Source organism: Corapipo altera, unplaced genomic scaffold (assembly GCF_003945725.1).
Source record: "Corapipo altera isolate COAL_440 unplaced genomic scaffold, ASM394572v1 64, whole genome shotgun sequence".
NCBI lineage: Eukaryota > Metazoa > Chordata > Aves > Passeriformes > Pipridae > Corapipo > Corapipo altera.
The window spans coordinates 7,648,533-7,670,281 of NW_020884893.1; the positions used below are offsets into that span (position 1 = coordinate 7,648,533).

Genomic DNA, 21,749 nt, shown 5'->3' on the forward strand with positions numbered 1-21,749 from the left:
AAGACAACTGAGTGGACAAACAGCTCACTGGAGTTTTACAGAGTGGCTGAAAGGGTAACCCCAGCACAGACTATTCAGCCTTGGGGGGTCCTTCCCTGTGGTGGATCCCCCTGTCACCTTCAGCATCACCTTGACACCCCCACAGCCTCTGCCCCTGCAACAAGGCAGCTCAGAGAGGACTCCACATCCCCAGATCTGAGGATATGGGACAAAGTGAAAAGTCACGGACAGGGACCAAAGCAAAGCTGTCACTGCTGTGCCATGGCACTGAGGGTGCCCCGGGCAGGTCAGGGCACAGGTAGGTATTTTTAGGTGGGCTTTCCCTTCTTTTAAAAGCATTTCTCCTAGCAGCAGCAGCAGGTGAGTGGGTATTTGAGGACCAGTGGGACACACGGATGTACAAGTGTGTTGGAGCACCCCTGGTGCCTCTCCTCTCCCTGTGGGAGAGGAACAGGCAAGTTGGACCCACTACCAGCCCCTTACCAGCCCTCAGCTTTCAGCCGTGCCTCTGTGACTGCCTTTGTGAGGGATGGATAGGAGGGGGAGTCCCAGTGGTGAGGAGCTCTGCAGCCCAGCCCGGGACCTGCTCCCTCGCTCCTTCTCTCCCTCCCTCCCTCCACGGGCCACATTTTGGGGACACAGCTGGGGTTACAAAGCCCCCGGGTCCGGGGGAGGCAGCGGCGGGGCGGGCAGGGGGTGCGCGGTCACCGGCGGGGCGGCGGCTGCCGGCGCGGCTGTGCGGGGCGGGCGGGCGTGTGTGCGGGTGTGTGTGTGTGCGGGTTTGTGTTTGTGTGCGGGTGTGTGTGTGTGCGGGTTTGTGTTTGTGTGTGTGTGTGTGTGCGGGTCTGTGCTGGCGTGCGTGTGTGCGGGGCGGCTCCCGCGCTGCCAGGGCACATCTGGGCGCCGTGGGAGCGGCGGGGAGGAGGGAGCCGGGGCTGCGGGCGGCTCGCAGGGCGGGGGACGCGTCTCGCACACGCACACGCGCGGCAGCCCCGGGACCGGCGGCTCCTCCCGCCGCATTAAAACGAGCCAAGTTCCCCGCCGGGGGCAGCGGCGGGTCCGGGCGGTGCGGCCGGTCCGGGCGGTGCTGCCCGGCCCCGGGGATGCACCCGAACGCCACGGCCCCGGCCGTGCCCGCCGGGCCCCTGCACCCGCACCCCAGCGGCTATGCCAACGCCTCCAACCGCTCCGACCTGCTCCCCAAAGTGCCCGACGAGGAGGATCTGGACGTCAACACCGACATCTACTCCAAAGTGATGGTGACCGTCATCTACTTGGCTCTTTTCTTGGTGGGCACCGTGGGCAACTCCATCACGGCTTACACGCTGGTGCGCAAGAAGTCGCTGCAGAACCTGCAGAGCACCGTGCACTACCACCTGGCCAGCCTCGCCTTCTCCGACCTCCTCATCTTCCTCCTCTGCATGCCCATCGAGCTCTACAACTTCATCTGGGTCCATCATCCCTGGGCTTTCGGGGGGGCCGTTTGCAAGGGCTACTACTTCCTCCGGGACGCCTGCACCTATGCCACGGCGCTCAACATCGCCAGCCTCAGCATGGAGCGCTACATGGCCATCTGCCACCCCTTCAAAGCCAAGAGCATCATGTCCCGCAGCCGCACCAAGAAGTTCATTAGCTGCATCTGGATCGCCTCCTTCCTCCTCGCCATCCCCATGATCTTCACCATGGGGCAGATCTACGCCAAGGACCAGGATCCCGACTCCCTCATCTGCACCACCATCGTGGACACCTCCACGCTGAAGACGGTCATCCAGGTGAGGGGTCGGGAGGGTCCGGGCAGCCGCCTCCTCCTTCCCGGGTTGGCCAAACTTTGAGGAGACGGGCGGGGCAGGAGGGGGAGGCTGGAGCGGGGGACTGGCTCAGTAATGGGGATGTTCCGGGCAGCCCTGACGGGACGGACCGGCCCAGGGTGCGGGCAGGAGGGATTTGGGGGCGTCTGGGCTCCTCCTGTTGCGCCACATCTCGCACCCCCTCCTGCCCCACGGCGCCGGGTTGAGACCTTGCGCCGGCGTAAGTCCTGCTCCGCGATTAATCCTGCCCGGGGCCGGTGCAACCCTCCCGTGCCCCCCTGAGCCCGGGGCGTCCGGCTCCGCTCCGCCGTGCCGCCCCGGGGACGTTCACCCAAAGGTGGCAGTTCATCGCCAGAAAAACCCAAATCTCCGTCCTTTCTCTGTATCTTCTGCGTCTCCTTCTCTTCTGCTGAAAAGCGCCCAGAAAGATCAGGGGAATAAACCCATCTCTCCCTCTCCCCCAGTTCCTTGTGTTGATCCAGAGCCCGTTTCCTCAGTGTAGTGACAGCTCCTAATTTCAGAAAGTTTTGGACACAGGGTGTAGCACAGGCATCTGAAAAGGAACTGCATCGTCAAAGCCCGAGGCTGCTATTTTTGCTGTTTTGGGGAAATCCATAGCTGGTTTAACTAGCAGCCCCTTCAGCAAGGCTTTGCTGGTCTCCACACACTGCTAAATCCAACATGCCCATGCGTGGAATGGGTTTTAGCATCAACACTTGCTGTGCTCCAGTGCTTTGACAGGTTGAGGCATTTGTTTACTGAAGCATTGGGCTTGAAAAATGTAAGAGACACGGAAGGAGGGACAGAGAGAGCAAGACACCAATCTCCATAGTCCCTTTGCTGCCAGGCTTGCATGTGATAGCTGCTCAATCTTTTATTTGGAACATGAATTTCAGGTGGGGTTAATCAGCGGGCAGCTGGAATTTAAAGCTGCATGTGTCCTGGAGTGGCTGAGATGTTCCCAGAGTCAGAGGGAACTTAAAGGGAAAGGAATCAGAACGTTTTCTCCTACTAAAAGCAGTCGAAGGTACATGCATTTAGATTTAAGCCCAGAGCCAGTGAATGTTTAGACATGTCTCTCCCAGTTTCCCTCTGTACTATTCCAGGAAACCAAAATCTATCCCCCACAGAAGCCCTGGATTCCTTCTGCATTTTGTCGTGGTCCCTAAATTTCTTCTGAGGTGGTGGGGCTGCATTTCTCCTGTAAATGCTTTGAAGGTTTTGTCAGCAGCAGCCCAATGTACTTAACCCAAATTCTCCACTCTCTGAGGAGACATGAGCCATCTGATTTGAGAACAATGGGACTGAAATGCATTATTTCCACTCATCTTCCTCTTAGGATTAAACTGATGCTCATTGTTACCATGGTAGGGCTAAAACCAGCGGATTACTTCCTATCCATATCTTTGGAGATTACAGTTTAAACAATTCTCAATGTATTTTACAGTCTTGCAATTCAGGCTATACCTTATCCCATTAGCCAAGTAAGGAGTAGGCAGAGGTGAATGCACAGTATGTGAAGTTCACCTGTGGGCTTTTCCTCATATATATATATATTTAACTAGTGAATTAATTTAAAAGTAAAGAGATAGCTGCTGGGGAGCGAGAAGGAGCAAAACCTCGAACCGTGCAAATCTGTTCTTCCTTGGGGGATCTGGCTGCAAAAGTAGATTTGCCAAGATAGGAAGGTTGTTTAATGGTTTCACTCCATTCCCCCAAGCACAGGGAAGCAGCACACAATGTGATGCAGGGCCCTGGACTGGGGAAGGCTCCAGCAAAGCAGCTGCAAGTCAGGTTGGAAGTGCGTTAATGGAAACCATCGCACAGCGTGTGAGCCGGCATTCTCACGTCGTAAGCTGTGCAGAGGTATAAAAAAAGACAAATGATGGAAGATCTGTGACTGAAAGGGCAGTGGTGATGTGGAGAGTGACGTGCAGATGTCTTGCTGGTTGGCAGTCTGGAGCCCTGGTCTTTCGTGGTGGGTTCATGCTGCTTTACAGCATCTCTTTGCATTCGTTTTCCGAATGATGCACTTGCTTGAGCTGGCAAATCACTTGTAATAAATCACTCGACAGTTTTCACTCCTCTTCCTGTTTGGCAAACTGTCTAAAGTAAATTGGGAATTTTTTTTTTTTGGAAGTCATTAGTTCTCCAAGTGGTTTTATTTGTTGACTGATTGAAAGTCAGTCCCAGAATAGGGCCACTGTAACCATTTATATCCTCAGAGCCCACTGTGAGCTTTGGTTCTGCTGGGATCATTGCAGGAGAATGCTTCTCCCTGGACTGGAACAAGCTTCCCAGAATGAGTATTTCACTGAATCACAGAATATTCTGAGTTGGAAGGGCCTGGTTTTTTTGTAGCAATTTAACATTTCTGATTTTCAAAAAGTTCCTCTGTATTTGCTTTGAGTATTTAAGTTTTAATGGGCATTCCTGAGTGAAACTAGACTGAGTGAACAACCAGGTTTCCTTGTAATAAGAAAAAAAATTATTATTCAAACAACACTCAGCATATTTGATTCTTGCACATATTAACTTGCACCACTTAAGCTCCATAACAACTGTAAGAAGTAATTACTGATATTCCTCTACCAATTACAAATTGTTCAGGGCAGCACACACTGCTAATCAGGAAAAGCAGTAAGTGAGATGATCTGCAGGGTGACAGTGTGTGTCACCATGCTCTGTACTCTGAGCACATCTCTCCTCATGCCATCAAGACTCTCTGTGCGGCCCCTAACACAGAATTCTTTAGAACAGTACTATTGCCCAGTTTTGTTTGTCACCGTTTCTGCTGCTGCTTAAATCAGCCTGTGAATCTGGTTTATTATATATTCTTCATTGCCAAGCTTGCCTGTTGCTTCTGTCAGTCAGGGATGTCTGGTTTGGATATTGGCATCCACATGAGATCTGGTAACAGCAGTAAGTCCATTATAGCCACATTATTCCGGTCTAGTCAATGCTTTAGCTGGCAGACATCCTCTGAAACACACTGCAGCCAATTTTAGGTTCTTTTTCCACATAGATTAAACACCTCTTAAAGCCATACGAGTAAATTCATGCTTTCACGGTTGCACTTAAAACCTCCTCCATTTCAGCTGGAGAGGTTTTAAAAGCTCCTCATTGTGGTAGCAACAGATAAGAGAGTTCTGAGGAAGGATGAGGTGCTTCCCCTGTTCACTCGTGGGTCAGTACCTGTGGGTTTGGTTCTGGGACCAGCTCCCTTGAAACAGGAGCCCACTCAGTGTCCTGTCCCACCATGTGCAGCCCTGTGTGCCACTAACACTGTACACTCTCAGCCCTAATTTTCATCAAGGTCTGAATTTTAATGGCCAGATGCTGTGCAATTTGATTTTCCTTTTTCACTTCTTCCTTTCTTACCTTCATGCCTGTTTTCTGCAGAAAAAGTAGTGGACCTGGGGAAAGAGGGAAAGCTGAAAGAAATACTGACAGTCTTAGTGCACCATCAGTCCCAACACACGGAGTCGGCAGCCCCTCAACCTAAAAGCCCGGAATTTTATCTGAGCCAGGACTGGGCACACACGTGAGGGGAGCCTGGGTGTGGGCAGCTCTCTGGCACACCATAATTCACAGGGGAAAGAGGGAGGTGTTTTCCCACTGTCATGGCACAGCCTGCACTTGAGTGGCTCTGCTGAAAAATGTCCCCTAAGTTACAGCAAGTGCCTGGGTAGAGCGTCTGACACATGCTAATGTTTTATTTGCACGGACAGCTGGTGTGAACCCATTTATTAAAACACATGGCAGCAGGCCCTGAGCCTCCAGAAACTGCCACAGCTCCAGCAGCTCCACGTTGCTCATTTGCTAGGGCAGCACATGGGGAACTGCTCTGGACCTCCTCAGCCATTTGGAAAGGCTGCTGTTCCACTGAGGTCCTGCTCTGCATCATCCCACCCTGCGTGGCTGCAGCTCATCCATCCCTCCAGTTCCCTTGTTTATTATGTTTTATGAAGCCTGCTCATAGTTTGGATGATTTGTACAATAAATAACTCTGCACATGAAACAACCGCTTGCCCAAGGGGCTCCTCTGCTTTATTCCTGCCTACATTTCTTCTTGCAATGCCTTCAAAAGAAGATGCAAAAGAGCCTCAGGTCTGAAGGGAATGGGAAAGAAGAACCAGGTGTTGGAGCTGGGAGACACAAGGTGCAGCCTGTCCTCTTGGCATCCATCACCATTCTCTCTACACGCTTTTCCAAGGTCTTCTATTGAATTCCCATTAGTCTGGGAGGCTTACAAAATTATTAATTCCGTTCATGTTACTGTAGACACTCCCTTACACCTTCCTCTGGTGAGGAGCATCTTGGTGGGGTGGTGTGATGTGCTCACTGTTCTGGTGCTGTGGATGGCAGGGCTCTGCCCACCGTCAGATCTGTGGTGCCAGGTAAATAAATATGACAAACATCTCTCCATAGTACACAAAAATAGCAACCCATAAAACCAAATGGATGAATTCTCTCCAGGTTTGCTGGCAAATCCTATCCAGGATTAGTCAGTGGCTTCTGTTCAGGAATCCTGTGTTTATACTGGTATTGACTAGAGGAATTGAAGTTGATTTCTTTTCCTTAAGTCACAGCCAAATTCCTACTATGGCTTTTAATAACAGTGCTGTTCTAAATCACTCACTCATCCCTCTGACAGCACCACAAACCAGCACCTTTGTGGCAGGACTGCACCCCATCAGGTCGTGGTGCTGTCACACCCTCAGGCAGACGAGAAAATGAAAATACTGGTGTGTAAATGTGTCTGGATCCATCCCCACAGTGATGGTGAGAGACCAACCCTTGCCTCAGCATCAATGCCCATCTATGGTGGCAGGAGAATCCCTAAAAAGCTGCCTTTTTTCATGGACTATTCAGGGAACTCAGGGCTTTAACTCAGCATATGCACGACAGCCCAGCCTGCCTAATCCCAGCCCGTTTACACTCTGGTCTGTCTCGCAGCTAGATCTAATTTAAATAAGCTCTTGTGTTCATTGCTTTACATAACCACTTGGCCTGCTGTGTTTTGCCAGTTCTTACATAATTTCTTCTCTTTTTTTCCCCCAATTGATTTTAATTCACTTGATTTCCTTTTCCCTCCCCCTTCCCGAGTTGTCAGCTGGAGGGATAATAAAAGAACTGGGGAAATGCAGCTGATCAATTTAGCTCTTAGGTTTTCCTCTTAACAGCAGTTTGCAAAGGCAGAAGAGGTGAAGGTAATCTCGTAGTTGCTTTTCCCAGAAAAAAAGAAAAAGCCCAAACCTGCAGCTGCCTTTAATCTTCTTCCAGATCATTTAAAATAGCTATTTAATTGTCATCTCCCTACTTCCCCCCTCCTTTCCCTTACAGGCTTTCACTAGGCTTTCGTCTCTGTGCAGCATCTGCTCAAGACTCACAGATGGCACTTTCTCTTCCTGACGTTTAGAAACGCTTCTGTGTCCTGCCCGAGGTGTGGACAATGAGCAGCATCCCTCTGTGGGACATGGGGGTGCCTGGGTGGGGGACAGAGGGGAATTTGGGCTTCTGTGGAGTCCCCATTGCCTTTTCCCTGCTGTGGAATTGCCTTGTCCTGAGTGGCACAGGATGGTGGGTGAGCAAAGGTGTCTGGAGGGGCTGAGGAGCATGAGGGGGTCCTGGGTTGGTGAGGGGGGGAAGTCTGAGCATTGTGACCATCTACCCCTAAAGCAGAGAGCTTAGATGCCAAACCCATCAGCCCCAGTGCCGACATCCCTCCTTTCCCTCTCATTAAGCAGATGAAGTTGGGTTATTGCATTCCCAATCTGTCTGGTTGCTCTTGCCCTCCAGTAGAAGCCACTCGCGCCATGTGAAGCTGGAGACGCTTCCAATGCCCAGCTAACTCATTGTGCTCCAATAACATCACCCCTGTGTCTTGCTTCCCATGGATACAACCTCTTCTATCCAATTTTGAAGTCTCTTAGGTGTGGGATTAAAAAAAAAAAGTTCATGATAAATCAGTCGAGCTGATGAGTTATTGAGGAAATAAGTAGTAACCCTAACAGGGTAGCAAATTTCTGAGCTGATGGCTCTTTCCCAGTATTTTCCTGCATTCAGAGTACCAGTTTTTAAGTTTTGCATGGTTGGGAGGGAAATACTAGTGAGACAAATTTGTATCCCTATACACAAGGGCCGTCCTGATACGTCTGTGTGTGGAGGTCTATCCTCCTCACCCCTCCCTGGGGTACCAGAAGCCTGTCACCACCTCTGCTCCTGCCAGGATAGAGGATGCTGTGGGACAGGGCTGTACCTCGACAGAGAATGAAACTCTCATCTTTGACCTTTAGAGAAGATCAACCTGGAGGGCTGAAGGAGCTGGTCAACTGCAGATGGTTTTCAGCATGTGAGATTTGCTCCTTATCTCCTGGCTTTTTCACTTCAATAATTCTCAAAGCAGATTGCATTGCTGGGCACAGTTCCATGGGGGCTTTTCCTGTCCCAGGAAAAAAACAATAGAATGAACAAGGTCTTTTTTGCTGAACTTTTTCTTTTGAGAAAAAGTTCAGTAATGTTTCTTTGAAGCTTTTGAGTTCTCAGGAACTAAAGACAAGTGACAGTTACAGACAGAAATCAAAGAGAAGAGATTCTCCTAGTAGAAATGGAAAAAAATAGCAAGGAAAAAATGTAAACTTTCACAAAGTCTTTAGCATCTGAAAGGGAAGAAAAAGCATCTCTTATGCAAAATGCCAGTGAAAAAGCTGGGAATACCTCTGAACTGGAAAGCCATGCACAGAGCTAAAAGCATATTCAGTATCAATAAATCAGGGAGGCATTGGAGGGGCAGCTAAGCTGGAGGATGTGCCCTGGGTTGAGTGATGTTGCTTGTGGCTGTGTTGTCAGCCCCAGTGGAGCAGCTCCTCACTGTCCTGTACTCAGGTTTCTGCCTGCAATGGATGTACCTGTTGTCTTCTCATGCCAGGCAGCTCAGCCCTGCTGATGGGTCCTCTCCTGCCCCTGCAGGCTCAGCCTGACAGATGCTCACCACTGCCCTGGCTTTGTGAGGTGTCTAGTAGATGAAGGAGCAATCTCATCCATTAATCATTTCTTTTTCTTCCTCTTTTAACCTTGAAAAAAGTGGTCTACCAACCTACCAGCTTCACCCAGACCTGCAGAGCAGATCAGCTGAGAACACTTTGATTCAGGGTGGCATTTGGCTCAGCAGACCCCTATTTTTGATCAGGACTCCAAGGAGCTAATTAATATAGTCCTTGCAATGCCACATCCTATTAATTTTAACTTAATCAAGAACAAAGCAGGTCTTCAGTGCTGAATTGAGTAAATGTGGTATTAATATGTGGTAGGACTGTCGTACCACCTTGTTCCCTTGGAGAATTTGTTTAATAAGTATGTTCAAAAAGAAATAAACCCACTTTTCCCACCTATTCTATGATTTTTGCAAAACCATCTTATAAAAATGCAACTCAGCTGCTGGGAACATTTAGTTCATTGCTCACATCACTATTGATTACTCCTGTAAAGACTTGACATTTTATCCTCACAGGGATAATTTATACATTTCATTCAAAAAAGAAACTCAAAGGATTGAGTTCCCTCGCCAAAGTCCATGTTTCATTTTTATATCACTGTCAGTCATGGGCTTGTGACACTGTCATACTTGTTCCTGAGATTCAAGTGTGTCAAGTTTCATAGAGCACAGGCAGAAAGAGAAATATAGGTTCAGACTAATAAATAGATATTTGACCTCAAGATACAATGATGGGGAGTTGTGTATGTTCCAAATACTTAATAGACTCCAGGAGCAAACTCTACCCCAGCCTTTTGGCAGCTCACAGGTGTTTCCTGGCCAGCACAGGAGAGCTGTGAAATGGAAAATCCCTTGAAAGGGCAAAAAAACCCAGCAGGACTTTGGTCAGAAAGCATATCAGAGTGCAGTAGTTCAGAGGAGCAGGGCACATGGCCAGCCTGGCAGTTTGAGGCTTGCCTGGAGAACAAGTCATGCTGGGGAAAAAAAACCTGTTATACCTGAGACTCCATGACGCCAAGAGGAGCTGCAGCAGAGAAAAACCCTGAGGAAAAGCATCAATAAAGTAACCAAGAAGTTCACTGCCCCTTTGGGTTAAGCCTTTTCTTTTTCCTTTGAAAGTCTAATTGAATTTTCTTTGCTCCCATCCTCAACACACAAGAGGAGGCTCAGCCACAGCCTCCTGCCTGCACTGTTTTTGTGGGGAAAATCCATAAGCAGAACATGACGAGGGGGAGAGGAAAGAAAAAGTGTCCATAAAACAACCAGCACTCCTAGACCTTGGGCTGGCACCACAAACCTCATTAAAAAGACGTTAATTTTCCCCCAAAATGAGTTTCTCAGGGCACCAATGGTGGAACATGCCACTACCAGCAAGTCAGGCAGATGAACAGACCTGTGCAGTCCACTGTCAGGACTCTCATGCTTGGGTCTGCACTCAACAGGGGGATGGTGTTTGACTTAAATACGGCCTTTAATTTATGTATAACTGCATATACTGCACTCAGTATCATGTCTAATACAAATAACATTCAAATGAAATCCCTACTGAGAGGCACATTATGAAGATTAACGGCCTGGATTTTCTATTACTCTTCTTTACACAGTGTTGATTTGTGCCCTGTGCTTTATAGGCAAGTGTTAACAACATTTGAATCCAGAAATCTATATCCAAGCTTGCTGTTTTGCAAAAATCAGTGCCTGAGAGACTGCTTGTGACTCCACAGCCAAATGAAAGGGCTGGAGGCATAAAAACCTCTGGGAAATGCTGACATCCAGGTAGGTGAGAATCTCAAAAGGCAGTATCTGCTGGTCACGCAATGGGCCATCTGAGAGGGGTCTATTTCTTTTAATTATATAACCCACTTTTCCTTTAAACAAGCTGTCAGGAAAATTAATCTCGCCAAATTTAAGATCATACTGAATATATTTATGCCCTGCAATTATCTGGAGCTGTTTAATTCCTTGGTATCTTCGTGTGGCAGATTTGTGAGATGTAATGCCAGGGGCTCAGCACCTCATTGTGGAATTTATTAGTAGGTTTGTGTAGGTTTCTGTCTGTTTTGGTTCTTCTCCATCTCTCCCACTCTACAGAGAACAAAACACCCTGCTCAGGTCACTGTTCACCTTTCATGGAGGAGAAATGTAACCAACATCACACTGTGGAATGTAGCCAAAGTCATTAGTTGCCCTGGTCCCTGTACACTTGATCTTGCGCAAACAGCAGTGGTGCAAGGAGGTATTTAAAAGATGTGAAGATGTGGCACTTGGGGACACGCTTTGTGGTGGGATTAACAGTGCTGGGGGAACAGTGGGACTTGATGATCTCTAAAGGTCTTTTCCAACCTAAATGATTCTTTGATTCTGTGTGCCAAAGAGCTCACAGAGCAATGCCACTCATTCCCTGTGTCATTGTACAGGTACTGTCTCTGTTCCTGGTGTACTTGTTGCTTGCTAAGAGCTTGTCTCTTGTGGCAATGGAGAAGGGAAACCTCTCCCCCTGTTTCTCCAGGAGGGAGTCAGGTAATGATGATACTCCCAAGGGAGCTATTGCTTGAGGGAAGCATTGGGGTATCAGAAGGGAATAACCAGCCCAGCTTTAACTAGACATGGGTCAATGCAATGGCAGCATGGCTAGAAGCACTGCCTGATCTGCTGGTTCTTTTCCAAGGGCATCCTGGAGCCAAGCAAATATGATTTATTCTTTAGTATCTAGTAAGAAAGGGGTTTCATGTGAAGGTAGAGCACTAGCAGCTACAATAGCTATTTTTCTGAGTCAAAGGAAATGGCAGAAGCCTATTAGACCTTCTGTCTCAGTGCTGAATACACTCTGCTCGGGAGCAGCAAAAAGCTCAGAGAGTTTCCAACTGAGCTCCATTATGGATGCATTTTCCCTCGGTTTGTCCAAGCCAGAGCATGAGGGTTCCACTGACAGCGACTCTCAGGGCAGTGCTGCCAGTGAAAACAAACCCACCATCACCACAGAAATGGACTTCTAAAAGGGGTCAGGGTACAGAGGGGGTAATAACAGCAAAACACAAAGAGACTGTGGCACCCAGCGTCCATCTGCCCACGTTCAGCTCCCAGCCTCAAATCCTCCCTGCTCCTCCCAGATCCCATCAGTTCCCGTTGGTGCTTCCCACAGTCTCATCCTGTTTCAACAAGGTTTCAGCTTGGTGCAATCCCTTGTCAACCTGCTCTTTAAAGTCCCCCTCTCTAGGGTGGCTCCCACTGCATTAGGGGCAGGCTGGGAGCTGTATGAGAGCTTGGAAGCAAGAGGAGTGTTTCAGGTTACAAACATGGATATGGAGCTTTAGGGTAGAGTAGCTGAGCTGTGCCCAAGGCAGCTGCTCTGCTCCTTTACAAGAAAGACCAGCATCTTGTTCACTAATGATATTAATGTTAGGGATCCTCTAGGAAAAAAAGAAAGAAGATGAAGCATGGCAGGAGCTATTTCTCTTGAGAATGAGATGCCAGGTGCATTATTGCTTTCCAGCTCTTGTCTCTTCCACCAAATGAGTATCCCACTCACTCCTGTCACTCCCTGCCTAGCCCGAGTACCTCTAAAAAGGGCTAAAGATGTGATCTGCAGAGAATGGCTTTGTCAGAGGGAGATGAGACAGAAGGTTTTCTACTTTCATGAATGTTTTTTTTTTCCCCTCTTTCCCCCATTATCAATGGAGATATTTCATGAAAGATGTTACAGCCAGAAATGAAGCTGGCGGGTGTTTTCATTCCTTTGAAACAAATGTGTTTGGGAAAGGGAAAATTGCTGGGCGTACTCCAGAGGTTTTCTCATATCCTGCGCTAAACACTATCCCTTAAATATTGCCCAAGCAAAAGCTGCTTTTAAGGGCCCTCAGGAGGTGCCCCCCTCATTGCAAGGTTATGTCTCTGTGCTCTTGAATTAACCAAGTTTAAATAATGTTTCTATTTTCTGTTCTGAAGGTTGCTGTTTTCCTACTCGTGAAATAATGGAAAACTTTGTTAAACCCATCAGCTGTTTAGGGGAAAATGCAATTTACTCAGTTTCAATTAAAACAAAAACCTAAAGGCAATAAAAAACCTACTGACAGTCTGTAAGAAGTAGAAGCAAAGAGACAAGGGCAGAAACAGGACAAGAAATGACAGTTTTATAAACCTCCTGCTGGGTAGGGATAGAAGAAGTCTTTGTGCCTGCAAAACAAAACTGTTTTTTTGTAAAGCAACTATTGACTGGAGCTCCACAACTACAGCTGGAGCCCTGCACAGAAGGAGCCCGCCTGTGAACAGACTGATTTCCTCACATCTGCTCACCCTGTGCCCCTGCCTCCCAGCTGAATTCAGAAAAGACAGGGAATGCTTTCCCTTGGTGCTGTAAATCAGAGCTGTACCTTCTAACCCAGCAAAACAAACAAACAAACAAACAAACATTCCAGGTGATTTTGTTCAGGAGAAGGAGTTGGTTCAGCTGATTTGCAAGACTTTTCCTATTTTCCCGTTTTGCAGAGCTGCACCAGTGTGGCTCTGCCAGGTGGCTTTTGCTGGGGCTGTGTCTGTCAGGATGCAATCCCTGATTTCCCATGTGGATTTGCACTAACACCTTTACTGAGCCAGCCTCCTGACAGAAGAGAGAAGCTTGGTTAAAAGGCCACGTGTATCGATCCAGCTGTAGAGATTATTTTGACTTGTGATCTGTGGGTACAGTTGATACAAGATTGAAATGCAGCTGAAAATCTTCTGGGCATTAATTCCTTTTCAGCAATGGGCTTCTCTCCTCTTTGTGAGGCTGGTCTGCACCCCTATTCCTTATGCTTTTGGGGGTCTGACTGTTCCCCCAGGCAACTAGTGATAGGTCAAGGGGAAACGGCCTCAAATTGCACCAGGGGAAGTTCAAGTTGGATATCAGGAAGAATTTCTGCACCAAAACAGTGGCCAAACATTGATGATTCTGTGAAAACCTTAATAGATAGCAGATTTCTCTCTATTTCTGTCCTACCATTTTCACATGAGCACACTTGCAAAACCTGCTCGTGCTGCACGGAGCCATTGCATGGACTGGCTGGATCCTCCTCTTCAGACCCAGCATCCCTTTAGGAGCAGTGCTGCTCTCCTGCCAAGACCTAGCCCGTGACTGGGTCCTTTCAGGTCAGCATCTCAGCAGTGGGAAAGCACTCAGGTGGAGAAAGAGGGTTTCTGCCTGGCTGCCTCCACTCACAAACACACACAGGCCCCAAACACAGGGTTGGTGTTGCAGCGGGGTGAGGTTGGTCTCCTTCCTCAGAGCTGGGTGATCCCAGTGCTTCCACCATCAACCCTGTATCACCTTGTCAAGCTGCTTTTAGTGTGCACCTGTGTTACACCAAGATTTTCATAAATCATGGCCACATGGTGAACTGATAGGGATATTCTCAGGAATCAACCAGGAATGTGTTTGGCAATCAAAGACCTCTTCTCGAGTGGGGAATCATAGAATCACAGAATGGTTGGGGTTGGAAGGGACCTTAAAGACCATCTAATTCCACACCCTTCCATGGGTAGGGACACCTTCCACTAGACCAGGTTGCTCCAGGTCCAGGCCAACCTGGCCTTGAACACTGGCTGTGCCCAGTGTCCCAAGAGGCTGATGGGGAAAAAATCTCCCAACTCTTTCTGGCAATGAACTTCATGAAAATTATTACCAGCAAATATCAAGAAAGAAGACTTGAAAAATTACTTTCCAGGCTGTGACAGCGATTGTTTTGACAGAATTGTGATGCCTTCATTCAATATTACATTGAAGCTTTGCTGGAGAAAAGCGATCTCGTAGAAAACAGAGCTTTTGTGTCTGGTCACAAAGAATGAATTGCAAAGACCGCTGCAGGAAGTAGAATAGTTATCCAAGGAGACAAGAAATTCAGCTGAAAATAATCATGTTTTTTTCATTTTTAATTCTAGCTGCAACATGTCAGAAACATGTCTCCACCCAAGCTGATTGGGCTGGAAATGGGGCAAATCAGTGATGAAATGTGCACTGGTCACCCCTAAGAAAACAGCTGTGCCAAGACTTACTCAAAAAACGCTTCCAGCTTCTCCTTCTGCTCACAATGTGGCGTGCAACAAAAAAATAGGATATTTTTTAGGAGCACGTGGTTATGGTGGTAATATAGATGTGAAATAGAGCTGCTGCCCTGCCAGCCTCTCTCAGCTGCTGGATGAAGTTTTATGTTTAAATTGTTTTAAGGTGAACGATTCAAACTTGCCTGGAGCACAAGCATCAATCCCAGCGAAGCCGGACTGATTAAATAAACAGAAATTTCCCTGTTATTAGTGCTGTTTAGATAACTTTGAAATGCTTATTTTTCAAAGTAAATGGATTACATAACCTTTTTCCCTATTTTTGGTTCAAGAAGGAGTCAGTGAGTTTTCTGTTTCGGAGCAGAACATTTGTGCTTCTCACCACGATTCAGGGAAGAGTTTTGTACTCTGAAACTGGTGTGCAGATGATTCACAGTGACACATTTTGTGTTGGCAACAGGCCTCATCTCAAAAGCCTCAATACACCACGTGGTCTGGCTGTGCCTCTCCAAACTTTGAGCTTTTAGTTCCAGTGACTCTGGGGGAACCAAGTTTATCCCTGACACCAGAGTGCAAGTTGGCATCAGAGTTGTCTGTGGCAGTCTTACTTGTTAGAGTCATTCTTGTGAAAAGTTTCATGGGTCATGTTATTACCAGTTTTTCCTTTCTTTTCTTCTATTTTTTAATTTATTCTTTTTTTTAACCCCTGCCTCGTACACACAGTAACTCCATTCCTTAGCCCTGGACAGTGATGAGTGTGACCACCTCCCAGCATGACCCAGCTCCTCTTTTCATCACCGTGGCTCCATGTCAGACCACGACTTGATGATCTCAGAGGTCTTTTCCAACCTAAACAATTCTATGAATCTGTGTTCCTGCACATGTAGATTTCCATGATGGTTTACATGTTGTCCCCCATTTTTAATGCTTTCTGGGCATCCTTTGGTTTGGAGTTGTGGGGCTTTTTTGCTTCTTTTTTGAAGCAAGACAGGTAACTTGGCAGGCAGGGATGGAGTGTGGGCTGAGTCTGCTCCCCAGAAGGCTGTCCTTGCTGCACTGGAAGGAATATCATTTCCCACTCTAGCTGTCCCTGGCTTCTGTCACTGTAAGTGAGAAGAGACAGAATGGTGCAAAAAGTGTTGTGGAAACTGTGCTGTTTAACTCTCCCTTTGGTGTGTTATCTATCAAAGTAGTTACACATGGCTCAGGAACCTCACACTGCTGCAACAATATCATTCTCCTGTAGCTTTTCTGTTTCCATCTAATTAAAATATTATTGTTTCATTCATGTTAGTTTGCATTTTGAATAAGGAGATAGGGACAGAGTGGCTGATTGGTAACTTATTCTCTGCGTGGGTAAAGGTAAGCATTAATCACCCTGTTATACTTGTGCTTTCCTTTTCCTTATGCATCTCAGATATCAAATTGCAGATAAAAGGGGTCTTGATGACACCTGATTGGCTTCCTCTGTTGGGTCTCAGGGAGGGCCATGCCCTTGCCCACTGCCTGCTTCGAAATTTAATGGGCTTCCACCTCCTTTAATTTTTGCCTTTAATTTTTGTTTTGTTTTATCACCTTCCTCTTCACTGTCTCAAGGGAGGGCAGGGAGGAGAGCAAGACTGGGCATGTACACAAACCTCCCTATTAGAAACATAACTTGAAATAATCTTCACCATAAATGATGTGGCGCAGCTCAGCAGCCCCTCAGAGCCTAGATTTGCTCCTGAAGCAGCCAGCAGGCAGCAGGCACCATCCTCACCACCCTTGGGAGGCTCAGCAGCTCAGGCTCCACCAGCCTTTCCCACTCCCCGGACACAAAGCCCATCAGCCACGGCGGAGATGCTCGACGGAGATTTGGGCACATGAGGTGGGAGCAGAGTTGTGATACCCAGCACAGCTGGGGTTTGGGGTGGGGAGCTGGAATCTGAGCATTTAAAATCTCCCCTGCTCCAAGTGTTTCTGCAGCCCTGGAGCACGTGTGCTTTTGTAGGGTATTTTTAGCAAACTTCAGTTTACTGAGGGTCACAGAGAAGTAGAGCATCAGCATCTGGAAGAGCTGTCATTCCGCTTCCAGTCTTGCAGGAGTAACACATTGACTTATTTATGAGAGCAGTCAGCTCCCTTCTCCCTGTGTGTAACAATCTGCTTTACCTCTCCCAGCACAGAGAAATAATTTTATTGCCAACCACTCTGTGCCCTTAATAAAACCTTAAAACAAGTTAAGGAAGATTTGAGGGAAATGGAAATGTTCCCAGATTTTATTTTATTTTTTTGTTCTTTCCAAAAGAACCCATTCTTTCACTGTCTAAACCAGCAAACAGTAATCACTGCTCTGACCAAAAGGTGGGGGAGGAAATTGTTTATTTTGCAAGACAACATCCAAATACTTTGCACCCAGTAGGAGAAGCTGAATCTGTTAGCTGGAAAATGCCCGTGTCAAGAATGACTAATCTAAGACCAAACAACACCTGGAAAACAAAGATATTCAATGCTCCCTGCAAAGATCCATCAAAATGACAAGACAGACTGTTTCCTCCTCATTTATTTCAGTCCAGATGAACTTCCTTTCTTCCAATACTAGATTTCTATTTGTTTTGTTTGGGTTGGTTTGCTTTGTTATTTTTGGTTTTTGTTGTTTTGTTTTTTTTTTTTTGTTGAGGAGGGAGGAAAAAATATTCTGAAGGCACTGTTGACTTACACTTGAAAACAAGGTTGTCTTCTTGTCATAACTTCTGCCCCCAAATGCTGAGCCTCACTAAAGCACTGGTGCTTTGGGAGAAATCTTGACCTTCTGTGTGATGTTAGGAGCCTGGAGAGATGTTGGATAAGCAGGCTCCACATGAGATCAGAGCATGTTGCACAGAAAGGAGGCACAAAAACCTGGAGAGGAGTGAATGTACAGGGGCAGGAAGACCTGTGACATTCATCTGCAATATCCAAGGAATTTTTGAAATCTGATGGTGGGTTTTCTGCCTGTATTTGTGTTTATAGGGATTCTGGCTTGATTTCATTGACAAGACTTTGATGGTGCATCAAACAATGCTTGCCATGAGTGTGGATGGTCCAGAGCTGGTCATTCAGGGTCCAGTAGTTAGGACTGTCAACCATTAAGATGGGTTTGGCTGAAAAGCCAAAGACTCTAAGCTAAAATGTCCCTGTGCATCATCAACATAATTATTTTCATGAAAAATTCCAGTTGTTATTAACTCATTGCCTATCATGAGTGTCTCTAAAGCTGTCACTACTGAGAAGTCCTCTGTCATTTGCATAGATGTGATACTGGAGATTTTTCTGCCTAATTCTAATGAAATTGCCCAGCAGAGCTACAGAATACAGAGAGCCCTGGGGCTCAGAGAAGGGTGATAATCTCTGCCCTGGCTTTCTCCAGATGCTGGTGTGGTCTCCAGGCTGCAGCAGCAGGAGAATTTGGTCCTCCCTATTGTACTTGTTCATTCATGAGTGCTTGTCACAGGAAAAGTGGGATCCAAGACTGTGGAGATGCAAGATGCAAATTCTTGCCCAAGCAAGAGCTGCTTTCCTGCTTCCAGTGCTCATGGGCTGGAGCCACTATTTCTCCTTCACCCTCGCTTTCCACTGGAGATGTTCCTTCTGCACTTGGGAGAATGATGGGGTTTGTGGTTTCACGGTGAAATAATTCATTTTCAAAAGAAAAAAAAAATGTTTGGGTCAAACCAAGAAGAATGAGATAAACAAAGCAATTAATTTGGGGTTGACCTAAAGCACTTTGTGTGCAAATAAAACTTCTAGTTCCAGTAGACGTGGGTCACTTTGCTTCATTTTGGGCTTATAACACATCATTTTCTCCTGTATTTTTTAGCTTAGGATAATTCTGAAACAAAGCAGAAGTTCAGCATATTTCCTTATTTAATATTTTGAAATGAAATGTGTTAGTGTTTCCAGGGAGAAAACGAGTGTTTATTTGAAAACACTGAAATAGTTCAACATTTCCCTCTTTTTTGTCAATACTGTATATTGAATTATGACAAGCAGCTTTTGGGTTCCTTCCAAAAATTCATTTTTCATGAAATTCACCATTCTCATAAGAAGATTATTTGTCTATAACTGCTGCATACCTAAGCAATGTGTATATATAGATATATATATGTGTGTCTGTCCTGTACCACCCATCCTTCTGCATCAGCCTTCACCTTGTGTGGGCTGCTGAAGCTTGAACCAGGGACCTCCAAAAGTACCAGCTCAGCATGTTATCACTCACTTTAGAGGCTTCATTCTGCAGAAGGAGTCCGAAAAGACACAGCTTTTGCTGTGAGGGTGTGTATAGCAGCTACTCATGGGTCACAACACAGGTACAAGAGGCTTCAAGGAGCACAACATCTGCTCTTTCATTGTTTCATGGCAAATAGAACTGCTTCAACCATTAGAAACTCCTTACAGGACAAAGACATTTTCCTGTTGTTTTCATTCCCTTACAATAGTGTGGAATATATCCCTAGAATGCACAAAGCTTTTAAATTCTCCAAACAGATCTTGTTGGTGATATTTTTGTGGAGCTTTCACTGTCTCACTGTGATGAGTCAAAGCAAATCTGATTTGGCTTCATCACACCCTGAGCCAGGTTCCATTTCTTTTAAACATTTTAATTAATGCATAATAAATAAGGGAACTGATACACAAATTGTCCCCTAGAAGTTAGGTACAATGTTCTAGGCATCTCTCGTGATTCATTTTGTGTAAAGTGTCTGTCTTCCAGTGTGTCTTTTGGGATTTTTTATTTTGTTCTTGCTTCTTCACTGCTAAAGATCGAATGTTTTTCCTTGTCTGTGCCAGGTGTGTTCCAGGGAGATCCTGGAGGAGGAGTGTTTAATAAGATCTTTAACTGGCTCTAAATAAATTAATCCAAATAGCACTCAAATGGCTGGTGCCTCTCCCTCTTTCTGTTTGGTTCAGGCTCTTTATTTTGGTTCTCAAGTTGTGAGACTGGCTGTATCATTAAAGATCAGACAAATTCCTTTTTTTATCTATATGACCCCCGCTTTACCAAGAGTTGTGCCACAAAGCAGAACTTCTGAATGCCTTTGCAACAACAGGCAGGTCTTCACCTTTAAAACCTTTTGGCACACTTGAATTAGGTTTGAACTCTACCTTTGGAATTAAAGCTGGTCCTGCTATCACATGCATGTATTTATACAAACAGCCATTCTTCATGCAAAATGGCTTTACAATTCCACTGAAGGGGCTTTTGCAGAGCCAAAAGCATCAGCTGCTTGTAACAACTGCAGCTGCAGAGACCTGGATGTCCCTGGATGTCGATGGGTTTGGGGTGAGTGAGGAGTGACCTGCACTTCTCAGGTCCCTTTCATAAGCTATGAATCTGTTGTGGTCAAAGTTGGCATCAACCCATCATTGTAGCTATGAAGTACCAGGAAATAGAAGGTAAAATGAATAAGAGTTGTAAGTAATGGAGAAGAGAGGTATTTTCAAAAACCAGCTGGGTACCCTCAGAGGGGGATTGCAGCGTGATTGGAGCCGGGGATGGAAAGTTGCTGTATGAGCAAATTAGAAACAGAATATCAAATAGAGCCGGATCTGAAGAGAGAGTAATGAAGGTAACCAACTTAAAACCTGAAAGGTTCAGATGGTCAAGGAAGATGATGAGAGAAGGCAGGAGAAAGGCACCTTGGTGTGATGTCTGGATCTGGGCAAGGGAGCCATGGTGCCTTGTCTGTGTCAGCAAGGAGAATCAGTGTGTTTAAACCATCCCCAAAGGAAAACATCCACAGTAGTGATAAAGGGATGCTCAGCAATCCTCTGGGCTGGCTGACACCTGGCTTTGGCCATGGTCCTCTATCCTATCACTCACATATTGATTGTAAACAACAGCTCAGCAGGGAGTTGAGTTTTGGCAACATTTAATTTCTACCTTAAATAAGATCAAGTGATGCCTCTGAGCTGGTAATTCAATACAATCTAAATGGAGGGAATTACTCACTTTGTGAGGCCCTGGTACAGGTTGCCCAGAGAAGCTGTGGATGCCCCATCCCTGGATGTGTTTAAGATCAGGTTGGGCAGGGCTTGGAGCAACCTGGGACAGGGGAAGGTGTCCCTGGCTATGGCAGGGGGTTTGAAATGAGACACTGTTGAAGGTCCCATCCAGCCCAAACCAATCTGTGATTCTGTGATTCCCACCAGCTTTACCTGCAGTGCTTTACCTTTACCACCTCCATTTAACTGCAGTAGACACAAAGGAAGCAGCACTTGCATCCTTGTGTACACCTATTTTTGAAACCACTGAAAAGACAATCAGAAGGAAATTGTGCCACCACTCTTCTTGCTTTGCCCACACTGCCACCTCTGCTGAGCCTGGCTTGCCTGAGACACTATGACCCATTGCTACACAAGAGAGCTCAGAGTTCAGGGTAAAATAAGCACTTCTGCTCTTGCACACTCTTCTTTAATATCCCTCTTCCTTCTTCAGCACTTTCAATACCAGTGGAATAATTGAGAACATGGATGTTTTAATTTCCATGACTCAGTTTCTGAGTTGGCAACACACAGCAAATAGAGGAATCACTTCTCCAAGGTACCGCAAATTCCTTTAAATAACCATGACCAGGCTAAATTATCTCTGCATCAGTGAAAAGGCAGGTTTTGTCCTGAAATCTAAATGTTGCTTTATTCATTTATAATATTCATGCACTCAGTCTGCCAACTTGGCTTTTCAGGTCCCCTGTGGATGTTTTTATTGCCTCTAGTCAAGGCAATATTACACAGGAGTTAGATTGAGGTATGGAAAGTCAGACTCCCCAGGGTCACTTGAAGGCTTAATTTAAAAATAAACCTTGCTAGAAAACAGAGAAAGTCACTGTGAAAATGCTTTGTATGAAGAGGTTTACACTAGATCTAGTCATTTGCTGCCTCCATTTATTTAC

General features: G+C 46.4%; 1 protein-coding gene across 1 annotated transcript in view; it reads left to right on the forward strand.

The window, feature by feature from the left end:
* The first annotated feature begins 916 nt into the window (after positions 1–916).
* NTSR1 (neurotensin receptor 1) overlaps positions 917–21,749 on the forward strand; it is a 53,044-nt gene continuing 32,211 nt past the window's right edge. The window contains exon 1 of the mRNA XM_027646309.1: positions 917–1,772. Within this exon, the coding sequence (XP_027502110.1) occupies positions 1,104–1,772 (669 nt within the window). The 5' untranslated portion in view covers positions 917–1,103. The remainder of the gene's footprint in view (positions 1,773–21,749) is intronic.